Genomic DNA, 22,312 nt, shown 5'->3' with positions numbered 1-22,312 from the left:
ACCCTGCAGCCTTGTCGTCCGCAGGGTCTCCAGGGCCTGCCTGAATTCTGGCCCGCGCAGGTCCTGGCCCGCTGGGGGGGGAGAGCTGGGAGCTCTCACTTGTGAACTCCTGCTGTGCCCCACCTGGTCCGGGCCACGGACCCCCTCCAGGTGAGCACTGGGCCTGCTGAGGACCTCTGTGCTGAGGGGATGACAGTGAAGTCCCGCCTTCGGAAGATAAACGTTGGCCAGCCCTGTGGGGCGCGGAGCGCAGGGACAGGGACCGGGCACGACCCGAGCGCCCTGCTGCCCAGAAGTCAGGCTAGCAGGGAACCAAGGGAGCAGGTGATGCTGTGCGCAGGTGTGTGCCTGTGCACCTGAGCCAACACTTAGCGGTGGGCGGGGGGGGGGGGGGGGGGGGGGGGTGCGGCAGTAAACTACGGTTTATAGCTGCTCTTGAAAAATTCCCAGCCCTGCAGGGGCCACTTAACTACTGTGAGAGATCGGGAAATTTGCCTAACCTCTCTGCGCCCCAGTTCCCTGTGCACTCGTCAGAGAGTGCCACCCGAATCCTAGATGTCAGCGATGGATTGACTTGTTCACAGTTACTGCTTGTTTCTGGCAAAAGAGGGGCTTGCGTTACAGTGACGATAGAAAAGTTCCTTCCTACCACACTTACCTACGTTTTAAAGATCTATTTAAGGAAACATATTAAGTAAATAATAGTTCTGCTGGCTTAAAGATATGGCTCCAAGTGGTGATGATAGGTCTCAAATGCCAGAGAAGTGGGAAACGCAGCTGGCAGATAAAACCAGAAGCTCATTATTATGGCTTTCCGGGTGACCTGGACAGAGAGCCTTGGGACGCATCCAGCTCAGCCCCAATCTGGCCCTCAGGCAGGGCTGCCGCTGCTCTGGGCCCAGGACCCAAGGATTTCCAGTCATCCACATGCCCAGTGCGTCCCAAATCTAATCCACATGTGCATTCTGGATTCCCCCGCCCCACATTCTCTGGGGTCTCAGCCTCTGGTCCTTAGGGCAGGAGTCTTGGTCTCCTGGGCTGCCACCTGGTGGCCAAAGTTGAGAACAACATCTCAGCCTATCCCTGCGGAACTGATTCCTGGAGGCCCATGGGGGTGCCTCAGTGTGGAGTCTTGGGATGGGGGGTTGAATATGCCTTGCCAGGGGCCCAAGGCCTCAGTATCTTCCCTAAGAAGATGCCTCCTGCAGCCTCTGTCCTCTCAAAGGGGCTCATTCATTCATCATTCATTCAGCAGATCCTGATTTATACACTGCTGGGGCTCCAGGGCAGAGGGCAAGACAGGCTCTTGGGCCCTCCTGTGTGGCTCCTCCTTACATTATAGAATGGAGAGGCCACAAAAAACGGGAATAATTATATGAGATCGTGCCAGCTGGTAAATGGTGCCATAAAGAGCATAAAGCAGGATAAAGGATGGAAAGCATGTATACTGCACATAACAAGGGTGGTGAGGGCAGACCTCAGGGAGGATGTGACACACACTTGAGCAGATGTGCCGGGTGAGGAGGAGCCACACAGGTATCTGGAGGAGGAGATGTCCAGGCCGAGGACTGGCCCTTGCTGGGGCTCTGATGCAATGTTCCAGTAGCCATTAATGGACAAAGTGGGGGTGCCAGGCAGCCAGAAAGTTAATGGCTACTGGAATGTTTTAAGCTGAAATTTAGCAGCTTAAAACAACCATTTAAATTTTGCTCTGGGATCCCTGGGTGGCGCAGCGGTTTGGCGCCTGCCTTTGGCCCAGGGCGCGATCCTGGAGACCCGGGATCGAATCCCACGTCGGGCTCCCAGTGCATGGAGCCTGCTTCTCCCTCTGCCTGTGTCTCTGCCTCTCTCTCTCTCTCTCTCTCTCTCTGTGACTATCATAAATAAAAAAAAAAAAAAAAAAATTTAAAAAAATAAATAAATAAATTTTGCTCACAAGAAAGAATTATCATATGATTTCACTCACATGTGGAATTTATGAAACAAAACAAAGGAACATAGAGGAAGGGAGGGAAAAATAAAATAAGACAAAATCAGAGAGGAAAACAAACCATAAGAGACTCTTAACCCTAGGAAACAAACAGGTTGCTGGAGGGGGTGTGTGTGGGGAGATGGGGAAACTGGGTCATGGGCATTAAGGAGGTCACGTGATGGAATGAGCACTGGGTGTTTTATGCAACTGACGAATCACTAAACTCTACCTCTGAAGCTAATGATATGCTATATGCTAATGAATTAATTTTAAATAAAATAATATATTTTTAAGGATTTTACTTATTCATGAGAGACACAGCGAGAGAGGCAGAGACCAGGCAGGGGAAGAAGCAGGCTCCCTGCAAGGAGCATGATATGGGACTCGATCCCGGGTCTCCAGGACCACACCCTGGGCCAAAGGCTCCATTACTGAGCCACCAGGCATCCCAATAAAATAATTTTTAAAAAATAAATTTTGCTTACAGTTTTGTGGGTCAAGATTTGAGGAAGGGGCTGAGTCTGATGCAGTGGGAGTCTCATGCTACTGCATCAGATGGCAGCTGAGACTGGTCACCTGGAGGCTGGCCTGGGCTGGCCATGCCTGATGGCTCCCTCATGCACCAGAGCTCAGTGAGGGGTTTGGCCTCAGCACCTCCCCATGGCACACCCCAGCCTGGGGTCCCGGGGTACTTGGGCTGCTCCATAGCATCTCAGGCTTCCTCCTGTTGCTTATGCAATAACCACTAAGTTTGGCCCAGACTCAGGAGGCAGGACCATACCCCAGCACCACTTGCAGAAGCACCCAAGCAAAGATTCGCTGACATGCTTTAAAACCACCATCGGTGTGAACAAGAAGCAGCAAGGAGGCTCTGGGGGAGACTGAAGTGAATGGGGAAGTCAGAGAGGCAGACAGGGAGTGCTCTGGGCCACATGTGAGTTATTCCAAGCAGTCTGCAGCTGTGTTGCTAACAGAGTGGAAGTGCTAGAAGGACATAGGGGACCAGGAGAGAGGCTGGTGCTATCTCTGGGAGATAGGCTGGGCGGGGACCAGGGCAGGGTGGGCACAGGGACCAGGATATGTTTTCTTTTTTCTTTTTTTAAGATTTTATTTATTTATTCATGAGAGACACACAGCGAGAGAGAGAGAGAGACAGAGACACAAGCAGAGGGAGAAGCAGGCTCCACGCAGGGAGCCCGACGCGGGACTCGATCCCGGGACCCCAGGATCACGCCCTGGACTGAGGGTGGTGCTAAACCACTGAGCCACCCAGGGATCCCCCCAGGATATGTTTTCAAGTTAGAGCGGTCGGGGTCAGGGTGGTTCAGGGGAAGGTGCCTGGGGTGGCAGAGTAGATCGAGGACAGGGAGGGGAAGCTGGGACCAGGCTGATGGTTCAAGAGACAGAAGTCCTGCCTGGCTCAGGAAGGCTAGCCGGACACGTGGGTGATAACTGTGGAGATTGAGGCCAGTCTGGCCTGGACAGGGGATTCCAGGCAGCCAGGGCTGGGCTATGTGGTGCTGGTCACCAGGTGATGCTAGGAGGAGAGGCTGGCTGGGACAGAAGCTACCACGGGGGACATCCAGGAGGGAAATTAAGGCAGACACTTGATGGCTGGAGAGAGGCCACTTCAAGCATCAGGAGCCCAAGGGCTGAGGGCCAGGGAGGCACACACTGAGCAAAACTGGGTTTGGCTGCCTGCCTTTCATTATACCTTATTAATTTAAATATTTTATTTCCTGGGTTTGTGGAGCAAAATTCAAAAACATCAATTTTTTTAATTGAGGTGAAATGTACATACCATAAAATCAATCATCTTAAAGTGTACGATTCAGGTCACTCGGGTGGCTCAGTCAGTTAAGCAACTGCCTTGGGCTCAGGTCATGATCTCAGGGTCCTGGGATCGAGTCCTGCATCAGGCTCCCTGCTCAGCAGGGAGTCTGCTTCTCCCTCTCCCTTTGTCTCTCTCTCTCTACTTGTGCTCTCTGGCACTTTATCTCTGTCTCTCTCGCTAATATCCTATCAGATGTTTATTCTGTAACAGGCCCTAAGACTGTTACGTGTTCTCATTTACTCTGCGGATCCATCCCATGAGGTAGGTGTGATTATAACTTCCATTTTACAGATGAGGAAGTCAAAGCCCAGAAAGGCTAGGTGACTTATCCCAGGACCCACAGCTAGTGAGTGGTAGAGCCAGTCTGGCATATGTATCATCTGTGACCTCCTTGTTCTTTCACATAGCTTGTATGATTTTTTTAAATGAAAATATTTTGCGATTCTTGTAGATTCATATTATAAGAAACAACAGAGAGATCCCATGTGCCCCATCCTCCCATTGGTAACATCTTGCAAAACTACAGTGAAATATCACAACTAGGACGTGGACTTTGATAAAAATCCACCCACCTTGTTCAGTACAACGTTTAAAACCATTTTTTAATTGATTGTAAACGTTTCAAAATGAGATTTCACAAAAACTGATTTCTGGCTTACCTAGAAACTTCAGGGGATGAAATCTCCCTAGAGGCAAACCTGATGGGAGGTCTGTGCATAGCTGGTTTGTTGAGGAGCTGGAGTTCAGGGGGTGGGGAATGAGATGGGAAAGGAAAGCAGCCAGCCTGGGCACCATAGCCCCTGGGGGCAACCCACCTGGTCCTGCTGGGCCCTCTGGAGACAGTAGAACATTCTCCAGAAATATGGCCTGCCTCCCTCCTCCATGCCGCTGAGGGGCAAATACCCAGCATCTTCCCTCTGCCGCTGGCCCCTGGCCGAGGGCCAAGGGCCGCTCCCCGGGGAAGGTGGTGACAGAACCAGTCAGTTCCCCAGCCCTGGGACAGAGAGGTCCTGGTGGTGGCCACTGGCAGCCAAGGCTACTTGCAGTGCAGGCCCTGTGGTTGGGGAGAGGGTAGTGTCTCTCATTCCCAGGACCTAGAATAGCACCTGACTAGGAAGTGTTCAATTATGCTTGAAAGATCAAGTGAATGGAAAGCAAACCCGAGCGTGTTTCTTGCTTGCTCATCCTTTTGGAGGCAGCCTCCCTGCTGGTGAGGAGTGGAGACCTGTTGGACCCCAATAATAGCACCCTCCCTCTGCCAGGGAGACTGCAGGAGTGGCCAGGAGGGTATGTAGAGCCAGAGCTCTGGGTTCAGAGGGCTCAGGTCCTAGCACCACCAAGGACCAGCTGTGTGGCCTTAGTTCCCACCACCTCTCTCCACCTCAGCTTCCCCATCCGTAGAATAGGACAGTGAACTCCACATGGTGGAGGAGGGGCCAGAGTGGACTGGCTCAGTGACGTGCTCAGAAGCAAGCCTGAGCACTCAGGTGTTTGTTGTTCTTTCCCCCTTGCCTTATGCTTACACAACCCGTTTGTGCCTCTTGCAGCCTGAGTGGTTAATCTCCACCCACTTGAGTAGATTGAGATGCAGCCCAAGGCCACAGGGTTGGTCAGAAGCTGAGCTGGGTTAACACCCAGACATGTTGCTTTCCCATGGCCACCAGGATTCAATTGCGGTCCCCTCCCCGCTGTGTGAGTGCCTCCTGGGCCTCAGTTTCCCCGTCCATAGCACAGGACTGATTAGGAGCACTTTCTTGCAAAGCTCTTAATGAAATTGAGGACGAGAGCCATTTCCAAGTGGGCTCTTCACGGAGAGCTTTGGGAAGGTGATGAAGCAGCGTGGAGCTCTTTGGGAGTCGAGGAAGGCACACCTGCTGCTAGGTGGGCTGCTGCCACGCCCCCCACATGGTGGCAGGAGGAGGGGATAAGGAGCACTGCCCGCTTTCTGCACAGATCCTGCGTTCTGTGCAAGCCTCAGTGTCCCGCAGCTCCCCACCAGGATGAAAACCCAACATCACGGGCCTGCTCTAAGACTGCCAAAGCAAAGCCCAACATCAGAGCCCCACAGCTGCCCAAAGCTGTGACCTAGAAAACACAGCCCCTTAAGGCCAACATGCCACGAACAGGACAGACAAACCAGTGCGTAGCCGCATCCCCTACACAAGCCTGGCATCTCAGAACGCTGCCCGCGGCTCAGGTCAACACTGCAGGCTGCCAGGAGGGGTCAATGACCCAACGGCCTTCCCCTGGCTCCTTCTGCGGACCTGGGCCCAATGAGGGGCTGGGGAGGTGGCTCCGGGCCGAAGCTCCTGCCCAGCTGGACCGTGACCTCCCAGTCTCTGCCTGGCCTCCTCGCAGAGCTGGCCTCCGCCTCAGGCTGCGCCAGCATGTCTAGCCTCCAGGCACTGTGCTCCGGCCTGCCGCTTCGGCCCCTTCCGGAGAACCGGGGACGCTGGGCCGGGGTGCCCCATGCGCCCGTCAGGACCCCCAGCCTCAGCCCCGCCGAGGAGCAGGTAAGCCATCAGCCCCACGCCGCTGGGCCTTTGGCCCTCTGGGTGCTCTCTGGGTGCGTCCAGGTGGGCATTTCCTGTTCCTGGGTCTCTACGGAGCCGCAGCTTCTCAGCTCGGCCTCCCACCCCTGCGGCCGGGAGCCCCGAGGGGCGTCGGTGGGACAGAGGGATCCAAGTATTCCGCACCCCTTCCACCCACTTCCTCATTGCCCCCCAACTGCCATCCTTGGGTGTAAGATCAGGGTACCCACCCACCCTGGGGACCCGAGGCCCAAGGTCAGAGGAGTAGAGCCTGGGTGAACAGCCCCGCAGGGCCCCCTCTGCCGCAGACACTCCGCGGCTTGCAGCTCTGCAGCGCAGTAGGTTAGCTCCTGCCCTGGCCTGCGCCCCTCCCCAGACCTTGCGGGGAGCCCCCGGGGGCGCTGGTGGCGGTGAGGGGGCGGCGGCCGCCCGGTGGCCCCCAGAGCCCCGCGGAGACGGCCCGGGCTGGGGCTGGGGACGCTTGGGCCAGCGCCGCAGGCAGGTGCGACTGTCGGGGACGCCTGGTCTCCCCGCAAGCTGGGTGGGGGCATAATTCCAGGGGCGCGGTAGTGGGGGCCGGTACGTGAAGTAGGGGGCACGGTGACATCAACAGGGCTCTACCTTCGCTCAGAATAGTCGAGAATCTCAGGAACTGTGTTGGGGGAGGAGAAATCTAAGCATAAACTTTAGAAAAGGAACCGCACAACCCCGGATACAGACTGCGGCCCTTCAACTGCGCGCGGCACCGCTCAGGACGTGGGAGCGGGCCCTGGGGGGTCGGAGGGGGGGCGCTGGGGCGGGGGAAGAGGTGGGTAAGAGGGGGCGGGGTTGGGGAAGAGATGGGGAAGAGAGGGGCGAGGGCGGGGGAAGAGGTGGGGAAGAGGGGCGGGGAAGGGAGGGCGGGGGAAGAGGTGGGGAAGAGGGGGCGGGGAAGGGAGGGCGGGGGCGGGGGAAGAGGTGGGGCTGGGGCGGGGCGGGGAAGGGAGGGCGGGGGCGGGGCGCAGGGCGGAGGGAAGCGAGGCGGTGTGGGGGTGAGGGCGGGGTGGGGCACGTGAGGGGTGTTGCTGGGGGGCAGGGCCGGGCGGGGGCGGAGGTGAGGGATGTTGCTGGGGGCGGGGCTCGGGAAGGGGCTGGACAGAGCCGGCAGGGGAGCGGTGGGGAGTGCTGGGTGGTGCTGGGGGCGGAGCTCTGACGACCTGGCCGCGCCCCCTCCTGGGGGGTGCGCTCATCTGGCCCAGGTCCCTAAACCAAAATGAGTAGTCATTAAAGCTTCCTTTCTCTGGGTCACCTCCCTGCTGGGCGCTAAGGCCTCGACCTTTGACCAGTGAGGACCTGGAGGGCTCTGACAGCTGCCCATCTCAGGTGACTCTTCTAGGGCTGTGTGCTGGGCGGAGGGCACCCGAGAGCAGAGGAGCTGGACCCCCTCAGCTTGGCCCTGGGCATGTCGCCATGGAGTGGGGCTACTTGCAGGTCTGGGACTTTGGGCTGTGGACACCTGCTGGGATGCCAGGGTCAGCCAGCCTTCAGCTGGCACCTATGAAACAGTAAGAAAAATGTATGTTGACCTCTGCCCTGACGCCCCCCTTCCTGCTAATATTTGGCATTTGACCTCAGTTCCTGGCACAAAGCTCCTAAATTCTTTGGAATTTCCTGGGTGATAGGAGCCTCTTTTGTTGTAAGGAAGCCACTGTGGGTAGGCTCCTAGATGGGGGCCCTCACTGAAAAGACCATTCCTTGATTAGGAACTTGGGCCTTTAGGCCCCGCCCCCTATTCTCTAGAGAGGGGAGAGCAGCAGGAAATGGAGTTAATAATCCATCATGCTATGTGTCGAAGCCTCCATTAAAAAAAATCCCTTAACTACCCTTAAGAGTTCAGAGAGCTGGGTTGCCGAACACATTGAGGTGCTGGGACAGGTGTGGTACCCTTGAGGGCATGGAGCTTCCATGCCCTTTCCCTATATCTTACCTTGTGGACCTCTTCATCTGGTGATTCATCAGTATCCTCTCTCAGATGCTTTATTATATAATAAACCAGTAGGCGTGTTTCTTTGCATTCTTCGACCTAGTCTAGCAAATTACAGAACCTAGAGAGGGAGATCATGGGAGCCCCAACATGTGGCTGGTTGGTCAGAGTACAGGTGGAAGCCTGGGATGTGTGTCTGGTGTCCGAAGTGGGAGGGGTAGTCTTTGGGACTGAGCCCTTAACCTCAGTGTGTTAGCTCTGGGTGTGAGGACTCCTGGTGGATAGTGTCAGAACTGAATTGAATCTCAGGCCACCCAGCTGGTGTGGAGAACTGTTCACATGGTGAAACCCCTCAAACCAGTCACAGAAGCATTTTTATTTATTTTTTTTAAAATTTTTTAAAATTTATTTATGATAGCCACAGAGAGAGAGAGAGAGAGGCAGAGACACAGGCAGAGGGAGAAGCAGGCTCCATGCACCGGGAGCCCGACGTGGGATTCGATCCCGGGTCTCCAGGATCATGCCCTGGGCCAAAGGCAGGTGCCAAACCGCTGCGCCACCCAGGGATCCCCACAGAAGCATTTTTAAATTAAAAAAAAAAAATTAAATGTGTCTCTTTGATTTTTGACGTAAACTTTCCAGGTGATTTTAGAAGATAAGGAAGTCAAGTATTATACGAGTAAAAGTTCCCCACTTCTCCTGAGTCACCATGGCCATTTTGGGGGATATGCTTCTGCACACACTTTATGGATGTACAAAATGTGTGTGTGTCCTTCTTAAGAATATAAATAGATACATTCTATAAGCATCAGGTCTTTTTTAGATGTTCATTGTTGGTGAGTTTAGAATTATTTCATTCGTGTTAACTGGTGTGCAGTGTTTCATTATTTGGCTGTGCTTCACTCTGTGTTCTTTAAGTAGATTTCTCTGTTTAAATATAGAGTATGGTCTGGCTATAATTTTAGTCAGTGTATTCTCAGCACAAACACAGGACAACTTCGATAGTGCAGAAGGAAATTTTCATCTTATAACAGAAGCCGTTGCTCTACCAGAGAGGTCTTCAGCACCCCCTGGTGCCATATGCAATTACTCTTAGTGACCTTTTCTCCATATCCTGTGCCACCCGCAGTGGCTGTTCTGGACATCAGACACTAGACCTGAAGACCTCCCAGCTGTGTCCATGTCCCCATCATTAGCAACATACTATCTTGAGCTTTATTTAAACGATTTTATTTATCTATTTGTTAGAGACAGAGAAAGAGGCAGAGACACAGGCAGAGGGGGAAGCAGGCTTCCCATAGGGAGTCCAGTGTGGAACTTGATCTTTGAATTCGGGGATCACACCCTGAGCCAAAGGCAGATGCTCAACCGCTGAGCTACCCAGGCATCCCTATCTTGAGCTTCTTGAGAGAGGGGCTCTGTTGTGTTCATTCCTTGGTTTTCAGTGATAGCGGTATTTGTTTGTTGAATGAATAGGCAAGAGTATATGCTAAGTGTCCCAACCAAATCCTACAAGAGATTATACAAGTGGGCAGGAGAAATCTAGGAGAGCTCATTGGAGGAGGTGGTCTTGGCAACACAGACAAGGTTCTTAGACTGAGAAATCCAAGAAGGAAGTCCATTTGCAGACAATGGGGACAGTGAACGTGGAGAGATGGGCCTGTCCAAAGTATAGTGGAGGTGGAGGAGGCCCTATGTAGGTTCAAGCTGGCTGTAAAGCTTGGAGAGTCAGGCCCAGCCCAATTACAGAGGACTTTGAAAGCCAAGAGAAGTGTGGACGAGAGCCCCTGAGGGTTTCTGAGCAGGGGCATGACTGGCTGCTTAACAATACTCCCCACAGAGAGTACAAAGGTTTCTAGAGATTTCCTAGAAGGGCAGGGTGGGCAAGAGGCTCAATCAGATGAAAGAATTGGCAGGATGGAGGGCCATGAGTGTGGCGGACGATCATTTTGGTGGCTGGCACTCCCAGGACACATATATGTGCCAGACCCTGTCCTGAATGTGGCAATTCAGTTAGTCTCCAAGACAGCCCTAGGACGTGTGTGCTGCTATTGTGCTCATGTTCCAGAGGAGGAGACTGAAGATGGGGCAGGTGAAACGTGCACATGCCACATAGCCACCCCTCTGGGATAGACTGAGACATGAAGAGCTGGAGTACTGTAGAGGCCCCTCTGTGGAGGCCGCCACGCCCGCAGCTAGGAAGAGCTTGAGCCACAGTTGGGAACCAGGAGGTCTGGCTCCAGGTCGAGTCAGAGCTGGCCTAACGAAGCCTGAGCAAGAGTGGGTGTGACACTTGAGGAGATCCAAACGAGGCCACACCAGGTGGATCATAGCTATCATTTTTGACAGAAAGAGTGATAGTCGGGCAGCCTGGGTAGCTCAGCGGTTTAGTGCCACCTTGGCCCCAGAGCCTGATCCTGGAGTCCAGGCTCGAGTCCCGTGTTGGGCTTCCTGCATGGAGCCTGCTTCTCCCTCTGCCTGTGTCTCTGCCTCTGTGTGTGTGTGTGTGTCTCTCATGAATAAATAAATAAAATCTTAAAAAAAGAAAAAAAAAAGGAGTGATAGTAAAAAACTTTCAGGTGGCTGATTTTGCCCCACCAGCACACTGCCAGGTTAGAGTGGAAGTAAGGCCTAATCTGAATTCTCTCCCCCCTCCCTTCCCGCCCCCCCCCCTCTCACACACACACCCTATTCTGTGAGCTAATAAACAAAGTCATAAATTGGCATCATCTTAAGGGGCTCAGCCACCATGTGGGCAAGATTTGCTTATGGCAGAAGTTACACCGCTCCTGAGACAGGGTTCTATCGCTGTTATTTTCCTAGGACTGCTGTAATAAATCTCCACAAACAGAATGGCTTTAAAATAGCACAAATGTATTCTCTTACAATTGCAAGTGTCAGAAATCTGGAATGGGTTTCCTTGGGCCACAAGCAAGAAACACTAATGTGTAGGCAAGAATACTGGATTCATTTTTTTTCTTTTGCTCTCCGATTGAGTCTCATGATTCCCATTTTTCGTAGCACAAATATTATATATGAGATTGTCCTGGTTTATGCATATGTGTCCCAAAAGTTCATAATATATTTTCAGTAGCATTAAATATGTTTTGAAATATCAAGTTAAAAAAATATATGCAACAGAGCTGCACTCCTTCTGGAGGCTCTGGGGGTGAGGGTGCATCTCTTTCCTTGCCTCTTCTATCTTCTAGAGGCTGCCTGCAGGCCTCATCCTGTCTTCCATCCTCAAAGCCAGCTGCATGGCCAAATTCAAATCTCTCTTACTGACTCAGACCCTCCTGCTTCGCTCTTACAAGGACTCTGATGAATATATAAGGCTGACCTGAGTAATGCAGGATAATCTCCCTTCCCCAAATCCTTAACTTAATCACATCTGCAAAAATCACATCTCTTTTCTCTTGTCATTTAACATGTTCACAAGTACCAGGGAATAGAATGCAGACATCTTTGGGGCCCCACCACACCATCAGGGACCCAGAATTCTCCAACCTGATGGCTGAACCTGGGACATTTTATGAATTAATCCTCTGGCCCTAATACAGGCCACTGAGCTTGTTAGATTTTCAGGTGGGAAAATTAAGGCCAGGTGTGAGTGGGGGCTTGTCTAGAATATTCTTTCCAATTTAAGTATCTTGAATACATCTGATTTCACCAATAAGCACCCACTTATAACATGCATTATATGATTAATGGGCCATAATTTCACCAATGATAACCCATCTGTGACATTCTATATGCTGCATAGCAGACCCTGTGGTGTAGATTGAGATTTGGAGAGCTGAAGTGCTTGTGGTTGCATCCTGAGATTGGCATGCCAGCTGACCACCCAGGAGTGTGTATGCCAAGGAGTGTGCCTGCTGGCTCTCCCTGTGGGTGCTGTGGCATTTAAAAATAAACCAAAGACCTCTAAACAAGGAAGCTACAAAGCCAGGGTTGGGGAGGAAGCAAGAAACCCTTAGGTTCTGCATCAGGGGTCTTTAAAAAGACCAGGTGAGTTAGAGGTACTGTGTGCTGGTCAGTGTGCATGTTCTCACCTACTCCAACTACACAGTTGTACTCCGCCACCAAGGGATGAAGAGACTGAGGTGAGGGTGACCAGCCCAAGTTCACACAGTAGATGGCAGGGCCAGGGGCAGCTCAGCTCTGGCTGCTGGTCCATGTTTCCCGGGGGGCTGCCAACTTTGTCCCTCCACCCAACGTTTCCTTGCTGAACCTCCTCTGCTGAGGTTCCCAGGGTCCGTGGGGGCACCTATCCAACCAACCCCCTACAGGCCTGTCTTAGGTGTGTGGCAGGACCTTGGACAGACACAACCTGTCTGAGCACCATTTTCTCATCTTGATGCTGAGAACTGCTCCCAGTCAGAGACTTGGAATATTGAATCCAGGCCAGCAAAGAGAGCTGCTGCTTTGTAATTTGTTTCACTGAAGAAATATTTGCTGCATGTCTATTAGGTAACTCTAGGCTTAGTGGATAAAGTTATTGAACAAAAATATAATAGAATACTATTGCTGAACTAAGTAAAAACATGAAATTGTAGATAAAAAGATATAGTTTATCCTGGAAAGAAAAAAATGAAAACTCGATATAGCATAGTTGACATTAATACATGTCTAGACTAAGTGAATATCAGGGAGAAAGAAAAATCCATGGTCATAAAATGGAAATCTCATACAAGGAGAAAATATGGCACCAGAGGTCTCGTGCTGCCCTTAGGACTCAGGAATTTACCAGAATCCCCTTTATGTGTAGCACATGTGCATTCTTCCTGCAGAACAGGCTGAATTGGGAATAGCCTTTAAAGGCTGTCTGTTATTTTCCTAGGCCATTTTGAAGAATGGTCGAGTCATTTCTATCAACTGACACGTTTTTTAAAAAGATTGCATTTATTTATTCATGAGACACAGAGAGAGAGTCAGAGACACAGGCAGAGGGAGAAGCAGGTTCCACGCAGGGAGCCCGATGCAGAACTCCATCTCGGGACCCAAGGTCACACCATGAACTGAGACGCTCAACCACTGAGCCACCCCGGCGCCCCTATCAACTGACACATTTCAAAATTCAAATGTCAAAATTTGACAATTTTACAGAGTCCAGGACTTCAGTAGGATTGAGTTGAACCCCAGTAGTGAAGCCGGCCCTGCTCATTGCCACCTCTGAGCGGTTTGTGAAATCTGCTTAGGGAGTTGCAATCAGTATTTATTAGAAAATGAAATAAAAGAAGCTAGAGCAGGATAGAATATACTAGGAGCTGTGTAGTAAGGTCAAGTCTTGTGTGGATTGTGTGTCTTTGTGTGTGTTATATTGCCTTTGAAACTTCTTTCACTGCTCAGTTTTGCTGGGCATACTCTTCTGAGAAACCGTCCACCAGCTAGAAGACAACAATCCTTGTGTTGAGGTGTAACACGCATAGAAAGCAGCCGACGCGACCCCATGTGTGCACAGATGTGAATGTCACAGGCACACAGGGAGAGGGGGACAAACCCCAACCTTGAAGGGGAACCACTGTCCTGACTCCTAAGTCGTGGCTTGGCCACACTGGTCTTGGCTGGCCTATCCAGAGTTATGCTGTATGTCCCTTGAATGTGGGCTTCTTTCACTCAACAGCAGGTAGGGAGCCGCCTGTCTCTGTGGATGGTTTAGCTTCAATGCTGTCCTGTAGCAGTTCCCAAAACGGGGTTCCCCAGGGCAGCAGCAGTAGCAGCAGCAGCAGCACAGGGAACCGGTCAGGGATGCAGGTCAGAGGCTGCACCAGACCCTCGGGGGGGGATTCCAGTGTCTGCTGGAGTTGGAGAACCTCCGGCTGCAGCATATTCCTGGCCTCTGTTCTTGAGGGAGAAACTATTTCTCATCAGTTTTTTTTCCAAGGGACAAGGGATGATGCATGTTTGTTTCACATGAAAACTAATGCCCTGAGCTGGGGTTTTCTTTATGGCCTCTCTCACCATCGGCTGCCTCCTGAATCTACCCCCCATTCCCAAGGGACACCCTTGTCACTCATCCATGCAGTGTTAGACCTCAGGGTGCACGCCGCCTCCTCCTAGCCCTCTGCCCCAGGCACCGATGCTCCTGGCCGGGCACCCAGCACCATCCCCCTGGGAGCACTCCCACCCCTGCCTGAATGCTGGAGCACCCAGTCCTGGGCCGTGGCACTTCTCCCATCACCTTCTGCCTCCCAGTGTCCAAAGCCCACCTGCTTCCCTCAATCATCGCACCACCTCTCTGCTCAGCAGATCTGCACCAAATGATGAAGAGAATAAAGTCACCATTCCCAGTTCCTTATTTACCCACTCCAAAAACCATTTGTTCCTCAGGGTCAGGTGGTTGAATAAATGACCTCAACATCCACCCGGACACCAGGTTGTCACCTTGGTCCTGCCTCCAGGTTCTAGTCCAGGCAGGGCGCTATGAAGGGGTCTGCCAGGGCTCTGGTCCTCCTTGAGCTTAGCGAGACAGATTGTAAGCAATAAAACAAACAACCTGTAGAGCATCCAACAGTGAAAACTTTGGGAAGGAGACAGAGGCAGGGAGGCAGGCCACTGCGGAGGGGGCATCTGGACTGAGACCTGAGTGAAGGAAGAGACCCTCTAAGAAAACGCAGGGGGGCAGACAGGATTTAGGCAGAGGGAAGGGTAAGTGCCCAGGCCCTGCAGCAGGACTAGGACCTTCAGGGATGTCTGGAGGAGTAATGAGAGGGCCTAGGAGTTGGGCTGACTGAGAAGCCCTGAGAAGGTTTCTTCTTTCTCTTGGCCTGCTGCCCCTGCTCCAGGCTCTGCCTCAAGCCTGCCTGGCTCCGGCAGGATCTCACTTCCAGAGCTGCAGGTGTGCAGTTGTGCAGTGTCTAAGGCTGGTTGCCAAGCTGGGTGCTGGTGGAGGGTTGCTTCTCTACACTTGCACGAGGTGACTGTGGGCTCCCAGCAGATCTGCTTTCCCCACCCTTGCGTCTGCATCTCCCCCTAGAGCTGCAAGCCTCAGGGCAGGCCTCCTCAGGTCCTTGACTGGGATAAACAAAGGGATGGACTAGAGGTCTGCCCACATGAAGGGGGGAGGGCAAACAGGGAATGCTTCTTGTAGGAGGTGACATTGTAGATGGACTTGGAGGGAGAAGTAGGTCATCTCTGGGTGGGGCCATAGGTTTCTGAATGGAGAGAGGCGCATCTGAGGAGGGAATGAGGAAGGCCCCTTAGGGAAGCCTCACAATGCTTGGCCTGGAGATCCTCGGCCCCTCATCCTCCTCCTCCCCCAGCTGGCACTGAGGAACGCCCTGCGCTACTTCCCCCCGGATGTCCATGAGCTACTGGCCCCTGAGTTTGCCCAGGAGCTGCGACTATACGGGCATATCTACATGTACCGGTTCTGCCCCGATGTGAAAATGAGGTCAGTGCTGGTGGGTGCAGCTTGGGGGGCCCACCCAGCAGGGGCCACGCTGGAGGTCAGTGACACCCAGACTGCCCACACCTGGAGGCCCACGGCTCTGGCTTGCTGAGTGGGCAGCCCTCATGCAGAGGGGGGTGGTGGCTGTGATGTCACCCGAGGGGGTCTGTGACCTAGAGCTGCCTGCAGTCCCAGTCTGGCCGGAAGATGAGGGAATCCTGTTCGGACAGGTGTCTGGCCTTACCGTCCGGGGGAGCTGATTCTGAGCAATTCCAGGGCCAAATTATATACAAAATCGCCTCCTGAGCTTCCTGTCTTGCCCTGTGGGAAGATGAGGAGAGCCTGAGGGGACAGCTCCATCAGGGCCTTCAAACAGCTTAGGTTCCCCCTCAGGGGTCTCAGGCTGAACAGTACGTGGTGCTGGAGGCCCTGTCAATCCGTGGATGGCTGGGCCTCACCCCACATCGTGGATTCCGCAGCCTGGGTGGTGCAGGCAGGAGGGTGTGCCTTTCTCATAGCTCCTGGGCCCCGCTGCCCCCATCTGGGGGGCACACCCAAGCACAGTTGTTCTTGAATGTGCCCAAGGCCCACACCAGTCTGGAACCACCCCAGAGAAGGTCATCTCCCCATAAAGTAGGAACTGCGTCCCCTTGTTCCTATCAGGGCCTGTTGGCCTGGGCTCTGCTCTAGAATTGACAACCAGCAGCGCTGGTGGCATGAAGGGAGGGATGGATGAATAAACTCCACCTGGAGTAGAGGCTTCTGGAAAGCAGATGCCCACTTTGCTTCAAAGTCCATTTTCTCCCAGTTGGACCTGCCAAGTGGGGAGGAAGGGCGGCCCAGGTGGGTAGGGACCTAATTCCCCATCCCTGAAAGGGCAGGGGTACAAAGCACAACATGAGCACCAGAGTGGGTTGGCTTCGCTGGTTTGGAACCCCTGCTGCTGGCAACACCAGGTGACTTCGGCAGGATGCCAGGTCTTGCTGTCCACACCTGCATGGCCAGGGTGGGCCTGAGCATTAGCAGGCAGGGAGCTTGGTGCCCTCCTGTCGTCACACCTGGTGGCTGGTCTCCCCTTGCAGGGCCTACCCAATCGAGCAGTACCCCTGCCAGACAAGAGCCGCTGCAGCCATCATGCACATGATTATGAACAACCTGGATCCTGCCGTGGCCCAGGTAACACCTGGGGGACCCTGAGGCCTGGGAGCCAGCCCTGCCCAATAGAAATGTAACTCAAGACATGCGTGTAATGCTTTTAAGCTTTTTTAAAAAAATTTTTTTTTATTTGCTTATTTATTTGAGAGAGAGACAGACAAGACAGTGCATAAGCAGGGGCAGTGGCAGAGGGAGGGGGAGAAGCAGACGCCTCACTGAGCAAGGAGCCCAATGCGGGACTCGATCCCGGGACCCTGGGGTCATGACCTGAGCCGAAGGCAGACGTTTAACAGACTGAGCCATCCAGGTACCCCTGCTTTTAAGCTTTTTCTTTAGAAATAATGATAGATTCATAGGAAGTTATAAAGATATAATGCAGAGGGGAACACGGAGCCTGCGCCCAGCTTCCCCCAGTGGCTATATCTTCTGTAACTGCAGCACAGCATCAATGCCAGGATATCACCACTGATATAATGGACACACATGCCATTCTAAATTTTTTAAAAGCTACATGAAAAAGTAAAAAACTAAACAGGTTTACTATTGTATTTTGCTTATCCCAATGTATCAGAAATATTATCATTTGAATAAGTGATATAAAAATTCTTGGGATCTTTTACAACCTCTTTTCCTACTAAGTCTTTGAAGCCAGGGCGTATTTTACATTCAGAGCATGTCAGATGAGCTATGGTTCAAGTGCTCAATGGCCACACATGGATGACGCAAGTCTGGCCACATGTGCACAGGGTGTCCTTGGGAGCCGGTCTGTACATCAGATACCCATAGTTGAGAAAGGATAGCCTTTGCAGGGGTGAGTCTTCAACTATTAAACCTGAGGGCAATATGGTCCTAGAATTTGAATATTCTACCTCGATCGAGGTGTAAGCTTCCTCAGCCCTGGGCTTGGCCTCAGAAACTGGTCACAGACAGATGCTTCACACTGACCCCAGGCTGAGTTCTCAGGGGGATCCCAGATCAAGTTCTGACCCTCACATCACACTGAGCTCTTACCCAGTCACAGGTGGGCCTGCCTCGCCCTTTCTGCCTTCTCTCCCTGCCCTTACCACTCCTTCAAGGGCACCAGCCACTTGGCCCTATTAAACCCAGCACAGAGGTGGGGTCCCTCCCTTCCTAGGCACCCATCTCAGATAAGACCATGTCTTCTCCAGTTTCCGCAGGAGCTTGTGACCTATGGAGGAAATGGGCAGGTGTTCAGCAACTGGGCTCAGGTACGCTACCCTGTATGGCCTCCCCCACCCCCCGACCCCACCACATCTTTTGGCCTGGGAGTTGCTTACAGCCCAGGGCTCAGGACTCAGGTGTCAGCCTCCCTGCTGCCTGAGATGCCAACACTGGAGATATAGTGTATACTGAAGGTCCTAAGGTCATGAGTGGCATGATCGAAGGCACCAGGAGCCACTGGAGAGTAACGAAGGCCGGGAGGGACGGGGCACTGGCAGGACTGCTGGCACTGTGGGAGCTCTCTGGGCCTGGGTGGTGAGATGGGGCTCGGCGTGGGGTGCCCCCTTACAGAGCCCTCCACTCTTTGCTCTTCCCTGCAGTTCTGGCTTGTGATGTCCTACTTGTCGCAGATGACAGAGGAGCAGACCCTGGTCATGTATAGTGGACACCCACTGGGCCTCTTCCCGAGCAGCCCCGGGGCCCCCAGGCTGGTCATCACCAATGGGATGGTGGGTCCTGGGGCAGCCAGGCATAGTGCCTGCCTGGGGGCTGTGGGAGAGCCAGGTGCCCCCGACACCTGCCCCCACACTGTTTCCTTTGTGCAGCCCCCAGCTCTTGGCTCCCATCCCTCTTTTCCAGGTGATTCCCAACTACTCCTCCCGAGCGGAGTATGAGAAGCTCTTTGCCATGGGAGTTACAATGTAAGTCCTACTTCACTATTTCGGTTTACATCACTCTTTCCCACCCTGTGTGCTATATTATAAAACAATGTAACAATATTAAAAACAATTTGAAACACATTCACAGTAGCAACACCAAAGCACAAGTTTAAGTTTCCCTATTCCCTAGGAGTTCTTAGGGATGTGCCTACTGGGATTCGTATACACTTGTAAGCAAGTGAACAATTGGATCCTGCTTTTGGCCAACGTGTTGTTATGTTATGAACAATTTCAAGTAGACAAAACATTGAAAGAATTAACAGTGCACACTGAGATGCTGTGTTTAACACACTACCAAACTCTTTGTCCCATGTCTATCTGTCCCTCTATCCATCCATCTATCCAACTTGATTTTTTGATGCATCTCAAAGTAAGCTGTACACAAGGTGGCCTGGAACTCAATATTTTTTATGGGTTTTTTTCCTTCTGAAGCGCAATTTACACGAAATGCACACGTCCTAGTGCACCATTCGGAGTCTGACAAATGTGTGCACCTTGCCACCCAAAGCCCCAGATACGAGCACAACCATTTCATTTGTCATAAAATTGATGCATGCTCTAAACTGTGAACTTTTCCCTCAAACACTATAAAAAGAGCTACAGCGGGAAGGAACTCCCTCTCACACCCTATACTCCCCAATTCAGTGTCTGTGTCTTTCCAAACGTTTCTTTAAAAAAAAATTTATTTATTTATTTGAGAGAGAGAACAGGGTGAGGGGCAGAGGGAGAGGGAAAAGCAGACCCCACACTGAGCAGGGGGCAGCACAACACGGGGCTCCATCCCACGACCCTGAGATCATGACCTGAGCTGAAGGCAGACGCTCAACCACTGAGCCACCAGGCGCCCCCTTCCTTAGTTTCTAAAATACAGAATTGGCAGGAGCTTCTAGGCATTTCCTGAGTTCAATAGTCAGTTCTGCCTTCAGCGGGCCACGGGATCTCGCCAGTGACCCCGTGGGATCAGGTCGTACTGGGAGCCAATTAGCCAGCCCTCAGGCTAACACTTGCTAGTATACTCGTCATAACAGTCACTGCCACGTGTTCTGAAATTATAGGTACCTTCACATTTGCTATTCCGCACAAGCCTCTGAACCAGGCACCTTCTAAGCCCATTTTGTGGAGAGAGAAACTGAGGCTCGGAAATCCAATTATTTTTCTGGTTGGTCATAAGTAGTTAGTGTTACTATTATTTACTTTGAAGCCCGACGACCTCCTCTGTTCCAGTGGGAGCAGCGAAGGGGTCAGAGGGGCAGGATGTACGTCCTGGATCCACTGCCTCCTGAGGGTGACGCTGGGCAAGTTGGTGTGCTTCTGTTTTGTGGATTCAGGATGGAAGTTCAAAGAGACTAGAACTGCGGAGTCAGACCTCGTCTGGCACACTTGAGGGCTGACCAGGTGCTGTGGGCAATTAGCTATGTGTGGGTGCAAGTCGCCACCGAAGTGGGAACAGGTTTGCCGTGTACGGAATCTGAGACCCTCTAACTACAGCAAAGCCTGACAGTGGAAATGTCAGGCCGACAGATGCAAAGCTGTATCAGGGAGGATGTGGGAAAAGAGGCACAGACTGTGGGTGGGTCGGGTCCGTACAGCAAGGCGGGGGTGGGGGGGCAGGAGGCCTCCGTCTAGGTACTGGGATTGACATTCCAAGTGCGGTAAACGTGATCCCACAATTTTACCTCCCAGAGTTACTTTGGGAGCTGTGTGCAGTCGATGACTGTAGCACAAATGACCAAATCAGAGGATTTAAAATCAGTTCCCAGCTCTGCCGCGAACCCCTGTATAGCCTTGGAACTTGGATCCAAAATTCCAAAGAGGGGATTTGACAGCTCCTGCCTCAAGAGAGTGGCATGAGGATTCAGGAAACACAAGAGGGGACACCCTTTTCCATGTGGCACAAAGGGAGCCCTGGAGCGCACTGCTGGAGGCTCCCACTAGCGAGCACCACTGGGGTGGAGGTTAGTGGGCCCATGCAGCTTGGGGGTGGTTATGATGGTTTCACCCGTCTCCCTGGGTGGATATTTATTATAGTAGCATGATTTTTTATATTGTTGAATAGTCGTGCAACCTTCCGAGGTATGGATAATGCCTCCCCCTTTTTTGGAAGAAGATGCAGAATTTCCATGTGATCTGGCACCTTTTCCAAATTATGGGATGGACTGGGCATTCTGACACAAATCTGCAAGACTCAGGATCCACCGTTGATCCAGGAGAGAGGAGGGCCTGGGGGGACTTGTTGGGAGACAGGAATCTGAGAGAAGAGAGATGGGGAGTCGAAACTGATGAAGGGAGCCTGGGAGCAGCTCTGATCCTCAGTGGTCATCAGGGAAGAGTAAGACTCAGGCAACAGAAAAATGACCCTTCCCCCATCACATTGCCAAAAAATTAAAGTGTTTGATAATTATCAAGTGAGGGGATGTTCATGCATTGCTGGTGACAGTCACTTTGGAATTTGAGAGTATCTATTACTATTTTCAATGTTTGCACCGGATGACCCAGCACCATCCCTTCCTCGTTTCTTCCCTGGGCCCAGGGAGACGGATAGGGGGCAGCTCTCTGCGGAGTTGTTCATGTCGTGCCATTGGAGAGGAACATTCTGTGGCTTCTGACGTGTACTGTGGAGCATGACTAGGAATGAGCAGGATCTGCATGTGCTTTGTGGAAAGGACCCGCACAGCCAGTGTGCCCCGCCGCCCATCACGATGAGGCTGTTGATGTAAATTACACTAATTCCGGTGATAACAGTAACCTCGCGTGCAAACTGTGCTCTCAATGCTGGGCACCAAAGTCGGCCTCAGTGTGGCACAGCGCACAGCCTGACGTGTGCGGCTCACTGGATTCTGATACGTGTGTGTGCTGTGCCAGCCACTCTCTGAAGACACCACCGCTGTGACCTCTAGCTCTGGGCCCACCTTCCAGCAGGTGGACCGCCCAGTGGAAGGCCACTGAATAGCGTGCAAATGAAATCCCACAGAACGTACTCTTTCACATCTGGCTTCCTCACTGAGTCACTTGACACACTGGAAGACTTTGTCTTTTTCTTTGCCGTGTAGCATTTCTTCATATTCATACATTGCACTTAGTTTCTGTGTCCTCCAAGATGGGCATTCCGGCTGTTTCAGGGTTTGGCCCCTGCAGATAAAGTTGTGGTGACTGATGGTGTGCATGTCTTTATGTGGCCATAGGCATGGAAAGTGGAAGTGCTGGGTCACACTCAGCCTTTGTCGATATGGCCAAATATTCCCCAAAGTTGATTGTACCAATTATATTACAGCTTTGATAAAACAAAACCTGTTTATAAAGGATCCAGGAGGCCAGAGGGGACCAGATTTGGGAAGAGGGTGGCTGTGGCTTTATCTAGGCTTACTTTGTTTTTTTTTTTAAGGAAAATGTATTAATGCATTTTGGGGTAATTAAAAAGGAATTTTAAAGCATGTATAGTGGAAGCTGTGCCTGGCACTGGGCTCACCCCTGGGCTTGCCTTCTCTGTGGTCAGGTACGGCCAGATGACAGCAGGCAGCTACTGCTACATTGGTCCCCAGGGAATCGTCCACGGCACAGTGGTGAGA

General features: G+C 52.3%; 1 protein-coding gene across 1 annotated transcript in view; it reads left to right on the top strand.

Annotated features, from left to right (window-relative positions):
- The first annotated feature begins 6,083 nt into the window (after positions 1 to 6,083).
- Positions 6,084 to 22,312, top strand: part of UROC1 (urocanate hydratase 1) — a 41,100-nt gene continuing 24,871 nt past the window's right edge. The window contains exons 1-7 of the mRNA XM_025991608.2: positions 6,084 to 6,319; positions 15,563 to 15,693; positions 16,773 to 16,866; positions 18,015 to 18,074; positions 18,408 to 18,536; positions 18,667 to 18,728; positions 22,240 to 22,306. Coding sequence (XP_025847393.1) covers positions 6,194 to 6,319; positions 15,563 to 15,693; positions 16,773 to 16,866; positions 18,015 to 18,074; positions 18,408 to 18,536; positions 18,667 to 18,728; positions 22,240 to 22,306 — 669 coding nt within the window. The 5' untranslated portion in view covers positions 6,084 to 6,193. The remainder of the gene's footprint in view (positions 6,320 to 15,562; positions 15,694 to 16,772; positions 16,867 to 18,014; positions 18,075 to 18,407; positions 18,537 to 18,666; positions 18,729 to 22,239; positions 22,307 to 22,312) is intronic.

The sequence above is a fragment of the Vulpes vulpes genome, chromosome 9, assembly GCF_048418805.1.
Source record: "Vulpes vulpes isolate BD-2025 chromosome 9, VulVul3, whole genome shotgun sequence".
Taxonomy (NCBI): domain Eukaryota; kingdom Metazoa; phylum Chordata; class Mammalia; order Carnivora; family Canidae; genus Vulpes; species Vulpes vulpes.
Note: the sequence above shows the minus strand (reverse complement) of the source record. Positions and strands in the feature narration are given on the sequence as shown.